Source organism: Fomitiporia mediterranea (assembly GCF_000271605.1).
Source record: "Fomitiporia mediterranea MF3/22 unplaced genomic scaffold FOMMEscaffold_13, whole genome shotgun sequence".
Classification (NCBI taxonomy): Eukaryota; Fungi; Basidiomycota; class Agaricomycetes; order Hymenochaetales; family Hymenochaetaceae; genus Fomitiporia; species Fomitiporia mediterranea.
The window spans coordinates 469,671-488,268 of record NW_006760398.1 but is presented as its reverse complement, the minus strand read 5'-3'; the positions used below and the strand labels follow the sequence as shown (position 1 = coordinate 488,268).

At 43.3% G+C, this 18,598-nt stretch overlaps 6 protein-coding genes across 6 annotated transcripts; 5 read left to right on the top strand and 1 right to left on the bottom strand.

Annotated features, from left to right (window-relative positions):
* The first annotated feature begins 776 nt into the window (after positions 1-776).
* Positions 777-2,341, top strand: FOMMEDRAFT_128226 (uncharacterized protein). Its single transcript, XM_007270430.1, has 8 exons — positions 777-934; positions 1,064-1,098; positions 1,179-1,260; positions 1,333-1,409; positions 1,478-1,556; positions 1,628-1,765; positions 1,826-1,917; positions 1,989-2,341. Exons 1-8 carry the CDS (start codon positions 849-851, stop codon positions 2,195-2,197), a joined length of 798 nt encoding a protein of 265 aa, XP_007270492.1. The 5' UTR covers positions 777-848; the 3' UTR covers positions 2,198-2,341.
* Positions 2,342-2,997: 656 nt separating this feature from the next.
* FOMMEDRAFT_148736 (uncharacterized protein) lies at positions 2,998-4,369 on the top strand. The gene is made up of 3 exons (XM_007270429.1): positions 2,998-3,396; positions 3,467-3,596; positions 3,660-4,369. Exons 1-3 carry the CDS (start codon positions 3,074-3,076, stop codon positions 4,164-4,166), a joined length of 960 nt encoding a protein of 319 aa, XP_007270491.1. The 5' UTR covers positions 2,998-3,073; the 3' UTR covers positions 4,167-4,369.
* Positions 4,370-5,189: 820 nt separating this feature from the next.
* On the top strand, positions 5,190-6,812 carry FOMMEDRAFT_148735 (uncharacterized protein). The gene is made up of 3 exons (XM_007270428.1): positions 5,190-5,742; positions 5,803-5,932; positions 5,992-6,812. Exons 1-3 carry the CDS (start codon positions 5,303-5,305, stop codon positions 6,481-6,483), a joined length of 1,062 nt encoding a protein of 353 aa, XP_007270490.1. The 5' UTR covers positions 5,190-5,302; the 3' UTR covers positions 6,484-6,812.
* Positions 6,813-7,383: 571 nt separating this feature from the next.
* Positions 7,384-8,963, top strand: FOMMEDRAFT_31263 (uncharacterized protein; the record flags this gene model as incomplete). The annotated part of the gene is made up of 3 exons (XM_007270324.1): positions 7,384-8,698; positions 8,823-8,860; positions 8,916-8,963. The coding sequence occupies 3 exons, from the start codon at positions 7,384-7,386 to the stop codon at positions 8,961-8,963; spliced, it is 1,401 nt and encodes a 466-aa protein (XP_007270386.1).
* Positions 8,964-9,152: 189 nt separating this feature from the next.
* On the bottom strand, positions 9,153-9,973 carry FOMMEDRAFT_23065 (uncharacterized protein). The gene is made up of 3 exons (XM_007270294.1): positions 9,902-9,973; positions 9,646-9,846; positions 9,153-9,533 (listed from the first exon to the last, which is right to left on the bottom strand). Exons 1-3 carry the CDS (start codon positions 9,933-9,935, stop codon positions 9,313-9,315), a joined length of 456 nt encoding a protein of 151 aa, XP_007270356.1. The 5' UTR covers positions 9,936-9,973; the 3' UTR covers positions 9,153-9,312.
* Positions 9,974-10,153: 180 nt separating this feature from the next.
* FOMMEDRAFT_31261 (ribosomal protein S6e) lies at positions 10,154-10,848 on the top strand (the record flags this gene model as incomplete). The annotated part of the gene is made up of 2 exons (XM_007270323.1): positions 10,154-10,677; positions 10,734-10,848. The coding sequence occupies 2 exons, from the start codon at positions 10,154-10,156 to the stop codon at positions 10,846-10,848; spliced, it is 639 nt and encodes a 212-aa protein (XP_007270385.1).
* Between the last annotated feature and the right edge of the window lie 7,750 nt (positions 10,849-18,598).

Genomic DNA, 18,598 nt, shown 5'->3' with positions numbered 1-18,598 from the left:
ATGGATAAAGGGTAAGAGACCATAGAATGATACAAAGAATGAAGGGGTGGTCAAAGGAATGGAATGATGAAGTAAGGAAGGGTAGTGGCAAGAGTCAGCACGCATATAGTTCATAGACAGTGCCCCCAAGGGACGGAAGTCCCGAGTTCCGGTACGGAAGGGTGCAGAACCCTCGGAACTGAAGGTGCGAGAGCAGAGAACCGTAACAGGTACTTGTTCTTGCATTGGTTGATAGTATACTTTCTCAGCCTCTTCTTCTTAGCTCTTAGCTTTTTATTCTGTGCTTGTTATTTTGCAATACTTACAGCTAGCTTCTCTTTACACAATAGATTCTTAGAGACTAAAGTAACAGCCATACTTACTGTCCTACTCTCACACTACCAGGTTGGGGTGAAGGACAAGCTACAGTTTGCACATGAGACGTTTTGGCAGTAGAAATCCTGAGTCTTGGACCTCAAAGCCAGAATCACATTAACATGAGTGATTTGTATACTACTGGCTGTATACAGTTGTTTGATGAAGCCTCTGTGTGTTTGTATCTGATTGGACAGGCCCGTTTGTATGCTGCTTGTCTTTAAACACAGATAATGACATTGGCATAGTTTATCTTTATGGTCAAATGCTTGTTTGGTGTATAATATATTACTTTTTGATTTAATGTAACTATCCTGAGAGTTTGAGAATTTTGAAGTGCTACAGAGCATATTGTCACGTGATTAAAGTTGTCAAACCTGCTGCAGCGCACGTTTGACCATGCAAGCCTCGCACTTTCGTTTAGTGTCATATACGATCGCTGTATCTATACTTCCACCACAATCTTTTGAGCTAGAGCTATAGATTGGAAAACCATGTCTACGGAGGACGCTGTGCCACAGAGCACCTTGCCGTACCCGCCTTTACACCAGGACAAGAAATTTGTCGTGCTCTCAGACTGGTGAGTATCTATGTTGTAGGATCTATCGAAACCCATCGGAATATCGACCACACTCTTAACATCAAAATCGCGGACATGAATGAATATTTTTAAAAGAAAAGAATGTAGAGCTGATGAACGTGAATTAAGGGATGGGACGATCACTACGTATGATAGCAATGATTGTGAGTTATCTGTTTACTGTCCTTCCTTGTTTGTCGTGGCACATGGACTGACGATGATGAACTTCATTCGTGTTTGATAGATATGACGGATAACTTGGGATTCGGGAAGGAGAAGAGACGGGAGGGTAATTTGAGGATCTTGAAGAAGGAGGTTACGTTTAGGTACGCTTACTAGTAATTTTATCTAGGACTCCTATGCATTCTCTAACGTCCTTATGTCCATCTATCTGTTAGAGATGCATTCAAGGAAATGCTTGATAGCGTTGCGGAAGGACATTCTTTCGAGGAGTGTAAAGAGGTTCTTAGAAACAGTTGCGTGTCAACTTTCTATTTCTTTCGGATGGAGGAATAGCATTAATCGATGAAATGCCAATCACAGACATAAATCTTGACTCTGGGTTCAAGGACTTCTACAAATACTGCAAAGAGAACGATATTCCGATCGTTCTCGTCTCTAGGTCCGTCTCCCCATCACTTTGTCTGGAAAATTTCGGTACTTACTCTTATTGAATTGGATTGCGAATGATAGCGGCATGGAACCGATCATCCGTGCGGTATTATCAAAGCTCATCGGCGAGGAAGATGCGGCGACGATTGATATCGTATCAAACGATGTGAGGCACTTGCCTAATGGGAAGTGGGAGATACAGTATCGTCATCCTACGAGGTGTGTGCTTCACGCGCATATATGTTGGTTTTTTGTCTTTGCCGACCTTTTCGGTATTAGTGGATATGGACATGACAAGTCGCAAGCCATCTTGCCATACGGGAAGCTAGCTAACCCGCCAACGTTATTCTTCTTCGGCGATGGTGTCTCGGGTAAGTCGCTCCGTTCGCCTTTTTACAATAGGCAATATGAATGGAATGCATATATTGACACGCGCATATAGACATGTCCGCCGCACGTCATGCCGATGTCCTCTTCGTGAAGCTCAAAGGCGATAACGAGAACGATTTGCACGAGTACTGCAAGGCCGAGGGTATCCCGCACGTTCTCTTTACGAACTTCTCGAACGCATTAGAGAAGGTGAAAACGATCGTATCCGGTGAGAAGACGAAAGAGGAGGTGTTGAAGGATGGAGTTTGGTTGGCTGCTTGATTTGTTCCGCTGGTGATTAGATAAATACCAGTTTGGTGATGAATGTTTCGGTCATTTGACTGTAGACGGACGATTAGTATACCTTTGTAGACGCGTTGTTGAAATGTAAAGACGTAGAAATGTGTATCTGTGCCACTCTTATCGGGTTTCAGCTTATGGTCTTGCCGCCGTTGCCGGTTATGAGTAAAGTGCCACGCGGCGTTGGATTCCGCTTTTTTTTTTTTTTGCTCACGCGCCACCTTCTGTACCGCCTCAATTCAGTTGCAGCAAGCACATGCGCGCGTTTTTCTTAACAGTTCTCACACACAACGAGTCGACACGATTGTCAACGTCACTGAGGATGATGTCGCTCTTGCTCTAGAGAACTAAGCTGTACGAGGCTGCAAGATCACTGTCCACTCATCGAGGAAGCTTCACTCTACTGCTGCTTCTAATTAGCGCGTCGCGTCGCGACGCGTCAATACCACCTTTTTTATACGGAACCTTTTTTTGACAAGGTTCACAGTTAGCCGACAGCTCCACCGTGCTGACATTGACCCTTGCCGTCATCATCGCAACTATTGCACTAGTATCCTTTTCCGTTGTCCCGACTTCCGGAACATTGAGACTTGTCCTTGGTGCGCACAGCCTACCTGAACTTGTCCTCGCTCCAAACTCGAGCAGTCTTCTCGGGCCGGTTACGAGAAACGTGAGACCTGTTGAGGGCCTTGAGGTGTATCCTGGATCCCTAGTATAAGAGCGCTCTATCTCTGAGCTTCTACATCTGTGGGAGCTACCTGCGCCGCAAAAATCTGTTGAACGAGCGATTGCGCGCCTCCTGGTCCGAGTATTCCCCATCTGTCGTAACAAATTTCGTAACGGATCTGGAGGCACATTATGCGCTTTTCCTTGTGGCCGCGCGCTTCCAAAGATAGGAAGCGCTACCGAAGGAAAGGAGGGGGTGGAGGCGGACGCGGTGGAAGCAGCGGTGGAGAAAGTAGCGGCGGGAGTCGTGGAGGGAGCAGCGGCGGGTCATCTTCAGGTGCTTCAAGTGGGACGCGGTCATCTGTTCCTCTTGGAGCTGGGTCGAGTACGGGCGGAAGGACGTCCGCGACGACGTATGGAAACGGAGGAGGGAGTGTGCGTACGATTCCGAGCGGTCAGTTGTTTGCGGGTAGGAGTCAAGGTGGAGGGACGAGAGGGCAAGTTTTCGGGACGCAGTGAGTGATTTCCATAGGTTTGGGCATCCTTTTTAAATTTTGTTGTTCAAATGATTTTGTGTTTGTTTAGGACGTACGGGAGTGGGTACCCGGGCGTCGCTTCGAGAGGTGTAAACAACCTTGGATTCCCGTTTTACTTCTGGCCTGTCGTGTGGGGTTCGGCTGGAGCTGGTAGTGTTGCATATCTGCATGATTCCGAGGTATAGGACTTCCTTTTTACACTATCTATCAAAATAATTCCTGAAACGTTGGAATTTATGCAGTATGGCGATCCAAACAACAGCTCAAGACCAGGCGGACCACTCAACACCATCGCCTACTCTTCCTCTACAGGAAACACAACTGTACACATAATGGCAGATAATTCAACAAGCATCGCCCTTCGCACCGCAATCGCATCCAACTGCTCCACAGTCCTAGCCTCAAACAGCACTGGATCTCAACCTGAACTCGCGTTCGACCAAACGAATTCATCCATGCCGAAACCTGAACAAGCCATCCAGTATTATCGAGCGAGTAGTGTCGTTCTTACCCTGGATGGGTACAATGATACGACGGCGCTCAACGGATCGGCGGGGGCGAATGATTTGCATACGCCGTTACCTTCGTGGGTGAACACGACTTTCTTGAGTTGTGTGAATGAGACGATTGGTGCGGCTGCTCCGCTTGTTGATGGGGACGTCACGACGTACGGATCGGTTTCGGTGTACAATATGGGAGTGTTGGGACTTGCATGGTTGGTGATGATTCTGTTTCAACAAGTCTTGTGAGACCTGTGCAGGTTCCTGGTCTCCATAACTTGTGCTACTCGTCCAGAAAGGGGACGTTAACTTTCGGCTGTTCTTCAAGTTCGCCTTACTCGTATACCCTATAAACGATTCCTTTTCGTTCCTTCTTTCTTTATAGTGTAATTCACGCCTGGGTTTTTACTTTGTTCTTTATGTACTGTGATCCTTCATAGGTGCATGTAATGCAAAAGGAGTTTTTCACGTTCTTGGAGATGTTGCTTTGCACATGATTTTACCTGCACTGCCTGTTGTTTCGCCATTACGCCACTATGTTTTCTACTTGCTGTGTATACCTGTATCTCTTATACCATCATTCCCACTCAAGGCGCTAGTATAACTCGAACATCATGTTCAGTTCTAGTGATCTGGTATCATTTTCCTGCATAATTCGTTTCTTTCCCTTTACTGACGCTCCGTTGGTTTCACGGTTTTCATAGGATTGCTCTGCCGAGCCTTGATCACTAGGAACTCACACGGATGCGGCGGATCATGACGCTATGGAGACAACATGATCCTGTGCTCCCAGCGCCACGAGGAATTCAATTTTGATATCGACGACGTTCAAGGACTCCAAGACTGTGACTCGGTATGACTAGTCATCGGAGGACTGTCGCCGCTTATACTGTTGTACTGTGACTACTGGTTTGGGGACGACATATGCTTGATCCGTTGATCGGCACGTGCGTACTTTCTGCTTCTTGACTTGACTTCTCATATTCACATGCAGACGTAGCCTATCTCCCGCTGAATTCAAGTTATGAGCACTTTTCTGCTGGGTTAGAACATCCCTGCAGCAGATCTCAGGAGGTCGGCTTAAATTATTAGTAAAGGGTCACTATGTATGTGGGTCCATTGTGGGACACCGTGGGATCCGCTTCGCCAAGACTCGCCTTCCGGCTCCATCATTGAAACCCGCCTGTACCTCATGTCAGGTGAATCGCCTATGCACTGCCTTGTGCTGTTATATATAATACGATGAAAGTGGTGAAAAATGTATTTGTAGGCGGGTATATCTGGAACAACTGGTGTGGAACATATTAAACCTACCGCTACCCTCCTTCCTTGGAATTCTACACCACGACTCATACTGGCTTAACGACATAACGCCATAAGACGGGATGTTTATTCCCTTTATCTCACGACTTTCTGGACGAAGTACGAAATATCGAAGAGCAGGTGGGGGTGGTGGGGGTGGCGGCGGCGGCGGACGAGGGGGTGGAGGAGGAGGTAGTAGTGGAGGTGGCAGTCGAGGAGGGGGTAGCAGCAGTGGGGGAAGCCGAGGTGGAGGCAGCAGTAGTGGGGGGAGCCGAGGTGGAGGAAGTAGCGGAGGAAGTAGCGGAGGCAGCAGCGGAGGTAGTCGAGGCGGAAGTGGCGGAGCCGGCGGGGGGACACCGCCACGTACGCCTGTTTCTATCGGTTCCGGCTCGGCTTCGGGTGGACGAACGTCCGCAACTTCGTATGGGAACGGAGGTGGGAAGGTCAACACTATTCCGTCTGGTCAGCCGTTCTCAGGTCGAACGCAAGGTGGAGGGGCACGAGGTGATATTTACGGATCAAGGTAAGGATTAGCTGTGCCATGCTTTGTAGAAGTGGTAGTAATCAGTTAATTTGTTTGTAGGACTTACGGGAGTGGATATCCTGGTGTATCTTCCCGAGGTGTTAATAACCTCAATTTCCCGTTTTACTTCTGGCCTGTGGTCTGGGGATCTGCGGGTGCCGGTGGTGTCGCATACTTGCATGACTCAGAGGTACGAGTATTACCTCCGCGCTACTCAAACCACAACCTGATATGATCAAATTTCTCTAGTATGGTGAACCAAACAATAGTACGAGACCTGGTGGCCCACTCAGCGTCGTTCCCTACTCTTCCTCGACTGGAAACACAACTGTATTCGTCATCGCAGATAACTCAACAAGCGTCGCACTCCGAACCGCCATCACGACCAATTGCTCCACCTCCCTCGCTTCAAATAGCACAGGAAGCCAACTTTTACTTCAGTTCGACCCCACGAATAGCTCGATGCCCAAGCCGGAACAAGCGATTCAGTATTATCGCGCAAGCAGCATCGTACTTACACTTGAAGGGTATAACGACACGACGGCACTGAATGCGTCGGCTGGTCCAAATGACACGCATACTCCCCTTCCTTCCTGGGTGAACACCACATATTTGGATTGCGTCAACCAGACTATCGGAGTGGCAGCACCGCTTGTCGATGGCGCTGTGCCATTGCGCGATATCGGAGCTCTGCATTTTATTTGGCTTCTGCCGGTGATTATGTTGCAGCTGTTCCTCTAAGGAACATGAGGCTGGAGCACGGTGGTATCTAACGGTGGTATCTAGCTTGATGTCATACCATTCGTCCTACAAGTCGACGCAACTACACTTGCGCATATATTCACCAGCTATTCGTCCTCGCGAGTCGTTTTATGATTTTCCGTTGTTACGTATTTTGATGATTGCTAACGTTTGACTTCGAGAATGGGTCCTGGCTGGCTAGGTTAATCCGTAATTGTATATTTTAATACTACGCTTCAGTATTACTCGTCTAGTCATAGTATTTTGTAATATGTTTTGTGGAATGTACTATTTGGCAACATTGCATGTTGTCATTTTTAGCTTTTGCTCATTGAATGGTATGAATATAGAATCTCACAACGATTGTGGAACATACGGTGTATGTGTGGGTTCGATATTTTTTCTCTCATTGGATATGTTCGGTGTCGTCGGCGGTGAAGTGAATAAAGCCTTCTGCCATGCCAAGATTACATTTCTTCTCATCACGGGGCCTATAAGCAGATAATAAGAAAAAAAATACAAATAAGAAAATTAGTGGCTCACGCGTAAAACGCCTGGAATGGGTCGCGAAGTGTCAATATTGTTTTTATTGTTATCTTTTTGGCCTCCGGAGTTCGGTCAGGATGCGTAACACTGGCACTAGGCCTGGGCTGGAAAACTCGTAGCGTGATGCGCCTTGAGCGGATGGGTTGACCAGCCACCTATTTCTCGCTGTTTATTCAGATAAGTGGATGGGTTGCTACGAGAGGCCCAAGCAGCGCGTGCGGAGATATCCTTTTGTTCCTATGCTGGTTTAAAGAGCGGCTATCCTGAGCGTCTTTTCAGTAACTAAATCGCGAACTCCTCTCTCTGAACACCTCTATCGTGCTATACCCGGTTACTCTTACCAATACCGTCGACATGAAGCCAACAACAATTTTGCAAAAACTACAATTACTTCGCCCTCCGAAGCGGGAGGACGTGGACTGGGACCACTGTCTACCCGTCGAAGTCCTCGAACAGATCTTTGGTTACCTTCTTGACGAACGTGATGCCTGCCCAACGCGTGTTATGTTCATCAGAGGTACCTTCCAGCCGACGCTCCGCGCTGCTGCACTAGTCTGTCGAGGGTGGCATGACGTCGTGACGAAACATCTATACAACGAGATTTACCTCTCGTCGACGAAGGCTTTGGAACTCCTCACCGATACACTGGTGAAGTACAAGTATCTTCGGCCCCTCGTGCACCACTTCCATTTTAGCAGCAAAGTGTATGCGTCGGGAAATGCACAGATGTTGTATACAGCGATGGATATATATAGCTTACGGAAGATTCATGAGATATGTCCGAATCTGAAGCTTCTTGTTAAGGCGAAGCCATGGATGAAGGCCTTGCCCGCGGACGATGACCTCGCGTTTCGCGCTCTCAAGTTCGATCGCGCGCAGATTGATAAGCTGACGCATTTGGAGTTAGCTATGCCGAATGGTGCGATTTTCGGAGGGAGAATGGGATTTTCGTCGTCCATCGAGTTCCCAGCGCTACAGGAATTGTACATCACAGAATCCTGGAGGAATTATTACGACGACACGGACTTGAACACTCCACAGTGGTTCCGAATGCCACAACTTCGTCGCTTAAGTCTCTTGGGTGTTAAAGTGCATAAATGGCAAACACTTACCTTCCCTGAACATTCACCGCTTATCAATACCATCGAGTTCTTGAAAGGGGATTACGAGAACGTGACGAACTTCTTCGATCCATTGACGAGCCCACTCCTTCCGTATAGGAAGACGCTCGAGTCGTTGACGATTACTGCGAAGCAGGTTACTGAAGTCACATTTCCCAAGACCTTCAGATGGATTGAACTTCTTGATCCATACATACAAAGCGAGTCAAAATGGTCACTTGCGTTCCTCGAGAACCTCGTCGAGCTTTGTCTTCCGTTTAGGAGTTTCGCGAGGATAGAGATAACAAGCTACCCTCCGCACCTTAAGGAACTGGTCCTCTCCGGATACCTATGGGAACTCTTCGAAGAGGACACGGACGACATAAAATGTGGAGGTGATAACCTAGAGAAACTTGTTAAAGTTAGACAGGCAGGGCGTTACTTAAGGGAATTGAAGCGTATACGGGTCCTGGTGCGCGATGTGGAAACGAGGAGGTCGTATGTGCAGCTGAGAGACCAGCTTCCTGGTGTCGAGTTGAAGTTGGGAACTGGCCGTCTTTATGATCTTAGTGAGTTGTCCCTTTTTCCAATGCTGCTTTCACATTTGGGATGGTTTCTGACGTGGACATTAACAATAGAGGAAATAAGGTCGGACCTGATCGATATAGGAAAGAAAAAGATCCCGTTCTTGAGGCCTTGAGGATAACTTCAAGAAGCGGAACGAGAATGTGGTTTGCAGGACGTGGTCCACTCGGACTTTTATTCATATTATCTATATTTTATCAGTATACGAATAGTAGCCATACGAAAGCGGATGATGCTCACCATGACTAATGTATATAAAGAAACATTATTTCTATGGTGAGTCGTCCTTGAGGCGAGACCAATATCGCTCTTCTAGACAGTATAGAATGAAGTCTACCTTTAATTTGCGGCGAGTTTTCAGAATCGATCCCTTGTTCTCAGCATTGGCATATATGAGCCTTATAAAGAACAAGTTAGTTCAAGATTGTGTAGTACAATCGCCTCATAACGAGACAAATAACCATTTAACTCGGCGCTGGTTTCGACAGTAAAAAGAGATATGGACGCATGGCATAGCATTGACATATTCGCAATAAAATCATACAAACGTGCGCGCATACGACCCATTAAGCAAACATTCCAACTGCACCCCCAACACTTAAGCAATGAGCGTCGACGCAGTCGCAGAATCATATTTGAAGGTGGGCGCAATTTGCTGCCTCGTCTTGTAGTATCGTGCCAGACGGTGGATACGCGACTCGATGAGAATGAGGCGGAACTTCGAGTCTTTGTCCTTGCGGTTTGTCTCGAGGTGCTTGCGGACGGCGACCGCCTTTTTGACGAGGTGCCAGAGGTCCTCTGGGATGGCTGGTGCCAGGCCTATCCCCAAACAAAAGGTATGCGATAAACGCATAAAATATACAACATAAAGAAGAGATTGTATGCCTTGCGTTTAATCAATGAACAATAAGGAAAATATCCAGAAACGCACCGTTCGATTTGAGGATACGGAGAATCTTGTTACCAGTGACGAAGCGAACTTGGGGAATGCCGTGCGAGTCACGGAGGAGCACACCGATTTGCGATGGTGTCATGCCTTTGCGAGCAAGCTTGCAGATGTGCTCGACGACCTCTTCGGGAGTAGTTTTAAGCCATGAAGGTGGAGTGCGGCGGTAGGGAAGGGCAGAGGACGCTGAATACAACAATAAGTGAGTTCGCGAATCTCATACCAATGTATGACTACGTACAAATGCCCTTTCCGGGAGCGTGCATACGACCCATGATGAATAGTGCTTTTTATGAACGTCGAGGACAACGAACGGGTGTCTTGAGGAGGCCAGAACAGACAGGTTCAGAGGTCAAGGCGGGAACGAGGGCGAAAAGCGTGAGAATCAAAACTATACAGCATGTACTACCAAATACGGCAATGTATTCGAAAAGTCGCGAGTAGTCTTGTGCGCACATATCGAAACGTCGAGTACCTCAAGACACCACCGGCCATGAAGTTCAACATCGCCAACCCGGCGACGGGCCAGCAAAAGACAATCGACCTCGACGATGAACGTCGTTACCGTGTTTTCTACGACAAGCGGATGTCGCAGGAGGTTCCAGGCGACTCTCTCGGGGACGAATTCAAGGGCTATATCTTTCGCATTGCTGGCGGCAATGACAAGCAGGGTTTCCCAATGAAACAGGGTGTCCTTGTTCCTCACCGTGTCCGTCTCTTGCTCTCTGCTGGTCACTCGTGCTATCGCCCGCGTCGTACTGGTGAACGCGCCCGCAAGTCGGTTCGCGGATGCATAGTCGGTCCCGATATTGCTGTTCTCGCTCTGGTTGTCGTGAAGCAGGGTGAATCAGAGATTCCTGGCCTCACCGATCAGGTCCTGCCTAAGCGCTTGGGTCCTAAGCGTGCAACGAAGATCCGCCGATTCTTCAACCTTACCAAGGATGACGATGTTAGGAAGTACGTCGTCCGTCGTGAAGTTGCCCGCAAGAGCAACCCAGAGAAGAAATACACGAAAGCGTAAGTTCGCTAATTGCTATCTTTTGCGTTCCGCGATTTTAAACATTGCTATGTAGACCCAAAATCCAACGCCTTGTTACACCTCAGCGCCTCCAACGTCGCCGTCACCTCCGCTCCCTCAAGCGCCGCCGTATCGAACGTCAAAAGGAGCAGAAGTCCGAATACGAGTAAATTATTTTACTTGACATTTAATTAGAAATCGCGTTCTGACATATTATCCAGTGCACTTCTTGCGAAGCGCCTCGCAGAACGCAAAGAAAAGGCCGCTGCAATCAAGGCTTCACACAAGAAGTATGTTTTTCAATATTTCCTGATATACGTCTCATTTAATAATTACGCTTTCAAAACGCTTAAGGGCTGCCGCATGATGTTTCCATTACAACCTTCCTCATCCTTCCGTGACCTGACATGTTCTGTCCAAGCTGTTCTGAAAAGCATAGCTCTCCGCTTATGGTCATATGGTCTTCATTATTCGTACTGTCCTGCAATCTGCATGATTACCTACCTCCTGTATGTATGGTATGAATGAAATATCTGTATGTGCCGTAAGAAAGGAGTGTATAGCAAGAACGAGTTTCATTGAGGGTACTTGAATATTCGTACTGTCCTACAATCTGCATGGTTGCCTACCTCCTGTATGTTTGGTATGAATGACACATCTGTATGTACCGTAAGAGAGGTAAATGGCCAGGACACAAATTTCACGGGGAGTAAGCGAATAACATCGGAGTGAAGTAATCACAGAAAGCGGATCTTGCCTGAGACTGCTATGTTCCACAACATAGTTAGGACTAAGAATCTGCTGGCTAAATGAGTCAAGACATCATGAGTTGAACAATTGTATAAATAGTGACAAGAAAACAAAGCAAACATTAGAATCTAGAAAGTTGCATATTCTTGGCCTGACTTTTGAATGCTTTTTACACTGTATTACACCATTTATCTGTATAATGTCTCTAATCCATAGCTGAGCTGATGTCATATTTCTGTTATGGTTCTCCACTCTCATACCTTCAGTTCCAAGGGTTCCACACCCTTCTGTACCAGAACTCGGGACTTCTGTCCCTCAGGGGTGCTGTCTATAGACTATATGTATGCTGACTCTTACTACTACCCTTCCTTACTTTATCATTCCATTCCTTTGACTACCCCTTCATTCTTTGTTCATTCTATAGTCTCTTACCCTTTGTCTATCCCTTCATTCTTTGTACCTTTATCTTTGACCTTCCTTTCTTTCATTCTTTGTAGCTTATCATTCTTAGTGGCTCATACTCTCTGAGTACTCTTGTGTAGTTTAGTATATATAGGTGTACAAGATCAGACTGGTCCTGTAGTCTTAATCTTGTCTACTCTAGGTAGTCCTGTACTCTTAGACTCACTCTATATACTCTACTCTTGTCTTACTCTCTCTGTTAGTAACAGTATAGAGGGGACCTGAAGGCTCAGCAAGGGGACCCAGGCTACAACTATCCTACACAACAGAAATACAGAATGTGAGTACTGGAACATAGTTGGAACTTGTAGAACAGGCAGAGAGAGAGAGTGAGACAAGAGTAGAGTATATAGAGTGAGCCTAAGAGTACAGGACTACCTGGAGTAGACAAGATCAAGACTACAGGACTAGTCTGATCTCATACACTTATATATACTAAACTACACAAGAGCACCTAGGGAGTATGAGCCACTAAGAATGATAAGCCATGAAGAATGAAAGAAAGGGGAGGTCAAAGATAAAGGTACAAAGAATGAAGGGATGGACAAAGGGTAAGAGACTATAGAATGAACAAAGAATGAAGGGGTAGTCAAAGGAATGGAATAATGAAGTAAGGAAGAGTAGTAGTAAGAGTCAGTATACATATAGTTTATAGACAGTACCCCTGAGGGACAGAAGTCTCAAGTTCTGGTACAGAAGGGTGTAGAACCCTCAGAACTGAAGGTATGAGAGTAGAGAACTGTAACATCACCCCCCCTCTAAAACCAATCATTCTGATTAGTAAACATTAGGCTTGGTTAGTAGTTCAGGTATAGGTTGAAACAGTAGGGTTTGGAAATCTGTAAGGTAGAGTTGATGTAGAGCACCCAGATGAAGTTGATAAAAGTCTTGGATTACCTTAGCAGTATGGGTGAGATTCTCAGTAGGTTCCCAAGTACATTCTTCAACTGAGTATCCCTTCTAGTAGATAAGGAACTTGAGCTTTCTATGTACTAGCTTAGTATTTACTACATACTCTACTTTGTATTCTGGTTCAGAACTAATAAGTTCTGGTAGAGATGGTAGGGGTCTTTGTTATGAAGGAAAACTCAGATTGTAGTACTAAGACAGTAGAACCTTGTTAAACACTGAGTGTATACACTTCTATGTTGTTAGAAGTTAGAGTTTGTAGGTAGAGACACTGACCTTCTTTTTAATAACAAAGGGTCTGAAGTGCTTGTTGTCCAACTTCTTCATTAAACAATCTATAGTCAGGTTAGTAGCTTCTAGCATAACTTTGTTACTAGGCTAGTAATCCTCAGTTACAGACCTCTTCCAATCATAGTTCTACTTTATGACCTGTACTACCTTTTCTAAAAGAGCTTGTGTGTCCTCCCTAGTTCTGTGTATCCATTCTACAAAGTCTGTTATAGATTCAGAACTACTGTTCTGGTTCAGAACTGTCCCCTAGTACAGATGTCTCTCATGATTGAGGAAGAACAGGGACTGTCCTATTATAGAGTGTTACTAGTTGTTATACACAAATTCTGTTAGAGCTAACTATTCAGACCAATCTGATTACTAATGATTGATGAACATCTAGAGGTAGAGTTTGATCTTCTGATTGACTTACTCAGTTTGACTGTCAGTCTGTAAGTGATAAGTAGTAGAAGGGTTCCTTTGAATTCTAAGAAGCACATACAAGTCTTACATGAATTTCAACTTGAATTATAGTCTGTAATCATGAATAAGCTTCTAAGGGAGTCTGTACAACTAGAAGACATAATCCTGATAAATACACACTATACCTTTAGAAGTGAGTTCTGTTCAGGTCAGAACTGTATAGACTTGCTTAGAGAATTGGTTGACAATCATACAGATAGTGTTGTAACCCTAAGACTCAGGTAGCTTACTGATCAGGTCTACTAAGACTTCTTCCTAAGAGTGATTCAGAATCCAATACAGATGTAGGGGAGTCTAAACTCTTGTCTAGTAAGCCTTAGTCTGTTAGTACATATTGTAACTAGTTACATACTTTAGAATTTCCCTCTACATTCTAGGCTACTAGTAGTTCTAAGTAATGAGTTCCTGTGTTTTGTGTTAGTCTAAATGTTCTACAGTCAGATTGTCATAATGAGCTCAGACAATGTCCTCCTACAGCTTCTAATCCTTTAGAATATATAGTCAGCCTTTCTAGTAAACCTGTCCATCCTTATCCTCCTCCCAATCCCTAGCCTACTTCTCTAACTACTTTACTATAACCTAGTTATACATGTGTCTCAGAGCTTACTATATGTAGGTAACAAAGTCAACATTCTTGGATTCAAGTTGGATCTCTTAGATTGTCTTAGACACAAAACAGGAATTGTTTAGGAGAACAAGATTTTTGTTATCATTCTCTCTCCTTTTGTGACCTACTTGTCTTAAGAGTAAATCAGCTTTTGTCATTTACATTCTAAGTTTGTAGGTTAGTACAAAGTCATAGTTCTACAGTTCTAACATTTAGTAGGCTTGACAGTGGTTGAGCTTCTGAGGTGCTTGGAAGTACTAGAGATTAAAGTGATTACTTCAAATCTCAAACTTCTGTACAGTACTAAGGAGATATTAATACTACTCCTTTAGAGAATAGACAATTGTAAGGAGTTCCTTATTATAGATAAGATAGTTCTGTTCTGTTACAGAGAGGGATTCTAATCAGAACACTATTGGACACTACTTTCTATTAATAAACTAGAACAGTACTACTCTATTTGTAAAGTTGGAAGAGTTGGCTTTGACTCAGAACTTGTCCACAACTGTTAAAACTACTAATACAGGCTTGCTAGTAATAGTCTACTTGAGAGACTTGAATGTAGACTACTACTGATCATTCTATTACTAAGGAACATCTTTGCTAGTGAGATTGTGAAGGGGCTGAGTAATAGTACTAAAGTCTTAAATAAAGTGTTAGTAGTAGTTTACAAACCTAAGGAATACTTGGACCTGTTTCAGGTTCTGAGGTTGTAGCCAGTTCTGAACTGTAGTTACCTTTGCTAGATCCATGTGGACCTCTCCTCCACTAATTACAAAGCTTAAATAATCTACTGACTCCTGTACAAAAGAGTACTTTACTTCTTAGAGAAACAGTTTATTATTTTGGAGCTGTTGTAAAACTGCTTAGATTAGTTAGTAATAGTGTTTGACTGTCTAGGTGAAGATTAGAATGTTGTCCAGATACACACCAACATGCTCTGAGTCAATCAGATCTGTAAGGATGTGATTCATGAATAACTAGAATGTTACAAGTAAGTTAGTTAGTCTGAAGAACATTATAGTCAGTTTGTACAATCTGTAATTAGTTTAAAATACAGTCTTCTACTCATCTCTGTCTTGGATCCAAATATTATTGTATCCCTATTGAATGTCCAACTTAGTGAAAACCTTAAATGTATACATCTTATTAATGAGCTCCTGAATCAGAGGGAGTAGATACTTGTTTTTAACAGTACTCTTATTAAGACAATAATAATCCTAGACTAGGTAGAGCTTTCTATCTTTCTTTTTGACAAAGAAGAAAGGAGAGACTATAAAGGACTTTGAGGGTCAGATCTGGCTGTTCCAAAGATTTTCCTAAAGGAACTTGTTGAGCACCTCCTACTTGTCTCTGTTGAGTAGGTAGACCTTACAATCCTTAGGTTGGAAACCTTTAGTCAATTCAATTGTATAGTCTTAGAGACAGTGTTTAGAAAGCTGGTTAAATTCCTCTTTACTAAAGACTTCAGGGAACTCTTAGACAAAATCTAGTAGGCTGAGTCTATGTGTATTCTAGAGTAGAGTCATTCTGAGAGGGTTCCAGACTAGTTCTATTACAAACATCCTTCAGATTAACTCTGTTCTACCTTGACTAGAATATGTATCCACATATCTATCTCAGTTAAAGAAGAACAACTAGTCACCTTCATTAGAACTGTTAGTAACATTAGAAGTGTCTGTATCTACTCAGAACAGTAGTATAAGGTAGTTACAGAACTTAGGACACTAATCAAACACAAGTGTCTACTCTAACTAGTTAATAGTAGGGTTGTAAGTCTTGAGCTATTCAAATCTAATAAAGATGTCTGTCTTTCTAAGGTTAGTGACTCTGAACTCAATACTTTCCTCATAATCCTGAATAGTCATCTATAGTTGGACAAACTCAGTAATCTGATTATTCTGGTTCAGGGTTCTGTCTGTATTGTATACTAGGATCAGAAGTAGAATACATTAAGTAGAAAGGTAGTGTTCCTACACAAAGACCTTATTAATACACAAACTAGTACATTCACTGTCTACTAGAGCTATTGTTTGAATCTGGGAGGATCCTAAGAAGGGAGCCAAGAGGACAGGGACTTAGAGCTAGTACTTAGAACATTCTCAGATGAACTACTACTTGTTCTAAAAGGAACATACAGCTTGTACAGTCTTATTGTCTAAGAGAGTAAGTATATACACTAACATTTCCTTAGTAACCTCTCTCTTTCAACAAGGACAGACTCATGTCCTTAGTTGTGAGCTTAGCTGAGACCATTCCTGCTTAATACTATAAACAAACTACTAAGTAGTAAACAGGGCTAGGTAGTGTTCTGAACATTCTAAGATCTTAGAATGTAAAAGTAGTAGGTTAGATTGTACAGATTTAGACTCAGATAAAGTGTAAAGAGAAGAATCAAAAGAATCAGGAGAAATAGGAGAACTATCTACTTTTGTTTTTGACTTTTTTCTTTCTAATAAATAATTTTGTTAATTTATTTTTTCTACTTTTTCTACTTTTTCTACTTTATTTACTTCTAATCCTACAGTGTTTATTGAATCAAAAGTGGTCATCAAAAAATCTGAGTCATAGCCCTTCAGTACTGTATTCACTGTTAGGCCTCTACAAAATCCTAGAGTATATAGTTAAGGTCTAGGAGTTCTGAGGTAACTTCTGGATTTACAGAAAAGGCTTCTTACTACAAATCCTACTCATTACTCATTATTACTCTAATAACCTGACAGATGTACTATTGTTTCTACAGACAGTCCTTAATTTAGTACTCTAACTTTCTGCAGGTAAAGCATACTTCTTACTTTCAGGCTTCTCTAATGTCTATCAGAACAGATTGATTACAAATTACAGGCAGATCAATCTAAGGGCTTAGAACTGAAGGAGCTGAATGTATGTGTAGACATTCTGTACAGACTTGATACATTCAGGCTACAGCTTAGTTGAAGGAAATGGTGTGCATTTTCTACTCAGTGTAAGTAACTAGTTCTAGCATTATTCTAAGAATCTTATTAACTAGTTCTGAGTAAAGAGCTTTTTTAAGCATTCTAATAAGAACATTATCAAACCTAAGTATGAATCCTGCCTTTCAGGCTAGGATATTGAACTCCTGAAAAAAGGTATTAGCAGAATGTTTGCTCTGTCACAGAGACACAAGCTTGTTCTGTACATTATACTTCTTATTCAGATTAATGAAGAAAGTACAGAACTGTCTTATGAATTCTGAATACAACTCATCATTCTAAAGTTAGATCAGACTTCTGATCTAATAGCCTTCAATCTAGTTCTAGGCCTAGGTGGCTGTGTTGCCTTCCTTTATGAAGGAGAGGACAAATAGGACACAATTAAGATCTGAGAATAGATTAGTCAAAGTAGTAGCTATGTATAGTTCAACTTAGTGCTGGAAGTTCTTAAAGTACTACCTATTAAAGTCTAAAGGGTAGGCTACATGTACTTTCTTTCTAGAATAAGTTGTAACTTCTAGAACAACTAGAACAGGTTCTGAAGAGGTTAGGGGCACATGGTTGGTAAAGGCCTCTTAGATAGAGGTTTACACATATTGAGCTAGTTCTACTTGTAACTACTAATCTAGCAGGACAGTAGGGGTAGTAGTTAGTGTAGGAGGGTCTATGTTTACACTATAAAGGAATCAGTACTAAACTAAAAGGGGTAATGAATAGAAGAAGGGTGGCAAAAGTTTAAAAGGGGTTTAGGGAGTTTAAAATTTAAAAATGTAGAAGGGTTAGGACAAAGAAAAGAGATCAACACAACAGTGAGTACTGATGCTCAAAATGTAGGAGAGTTGTAGAGTAGTAATGGGTAGTCTTAATCTGATGTTAGTAACAGTGTAGAGGGGACCTGAAGGCTTAGTAAGAGGACCTAGGCTACAACTATCCTACACAACAGAAATACAGAACACAAGCACTAGAACATAGTCAGAACTTGCAGAACAGGTAGAGAGAGAGAGTGAGACAAGAGTAGAGTATATAGAGTAAGCCTAAGAGTATAGGACTACCTGGAGTAGACAAGATCAAGACTACAGGACCAGTCTGATCTCATACACCTATATATACTAAACTACACAAGAGCACCTAGGGAGTATGAGCTACTAAGAATGATAAGCCATGAAGAATGAAAGAAAGGGGAGGTCAAAGATAAAGGTACAAAGAATGAAGGGATAGACAAAGGGTAAGAGACTATAGAATGAACAAAGAATGAAGGGGTAGTCAAAGAAATGGAATGATGAAGTAAGGAAGGGTAGTAGTAAGAGTCAGTACACATATAGTCTATAGACAGTGCCCCTGAGGGATGGAAGTCCTGAGTTCTGGTACAGAAGGGTGTGGAACCCTCAGAACTGAAGGTACAAGAGTAGAGAACTGTAACACTAGCATTGTTATCACCTACACTCTTTAAGGGTACACTCTATTTTATTACTTTAGTATGCCTGT

Excerpts from the sequence above, each read along its gene's own strand:
- FOMMEDRAFT_128226 (XM_007270430.1), top strand. The coding sequence starts at position 849 with ATGTCTACGGAGGACGCTGTGCCACAGAGCACCTTGCCGTACCCGCCT. Across the intron at positions 1,261-1,332 it reads AAGAAGGAGGTTACGTTTAG|AGATGCATTCAAGGAAATGC; the intron begins GTACGCTTACTA and ends TCTATCTGTTAG. Across the intron at positions 1,557-1,627 it reads CCGATCGTTCTCGTCTCTAG|CGGCATGGAACCGATCATCC; the intron begins GTCCGTCTCCCC and ends TGCGAATGATAG.
- FOMMEDRAFT_148736 (XM_007270429.1), top strand. The coding sequence starts at position 3,074 with ATGCGCTTTTCCTTGTGGCCGCGCGCTTCCAAAGATAGGAAGCGCTAC. Across the intron at positions 3,397-3,466 it reads GGGCAAGTTTTCGGGACGCA|GACGTACGGGAGTGGGTACC; the intron begins GTGAGTGATTTC and ends GTGTTTGTTTAG. Across the intron at positions 3,597-3,659 it reads CATATCTGCATGATTCCGAG|TATGGCGATCCAAACAACAG; the intron begins GTATAGGACTTC and ends GAATTTATGCAG.
- FOMMEDRAFT_148735 (XM_007270428.1), top strand. The coding sequence starts at position 5,303 with ATGTTTATTCCCTTTATCTCACGACTTTCTGGACGAAGTACGAAATAT. Across the intron at positions 5,743-5,802 it reads GGTGATATTTACGGATCAAG|GACTTACGGGAGTGGATATC; the intron begins GTAAGGATTAGC and ends ATTTGTTTGTAG. Across the intron at positions 5,933-5,991 it reads CATACTTGCATGACTCAGAG|TATGGTGAACCAAACAATAG; the intron begins GTACGAGTATTA and ends AAATTTCTCTAG.
- FOMMEDRAFT_23065 (XM_007270294.1), bottom strand. The coding sequence starts at position 9,935 with ATGGGTCGTATGCACGCTCCCGGAAAGGGCATTT. Across the intron at positions 9,847-9,901 it reads CGCTCCCGGAAAGGGCATTT|CGTCCTCTGCCCTTCCCTAC; the intron begins GTACGTAGTCAT and ends TGTTGTATTCAG. Across the intron at positions 9,534-9,645 it reads CCGTATCCTCAAATCGAACG|GCCTGGCACCAGCCATCCCA; the intron begins GTGCGTTTCTGG and ends GTTTGGGGATAG.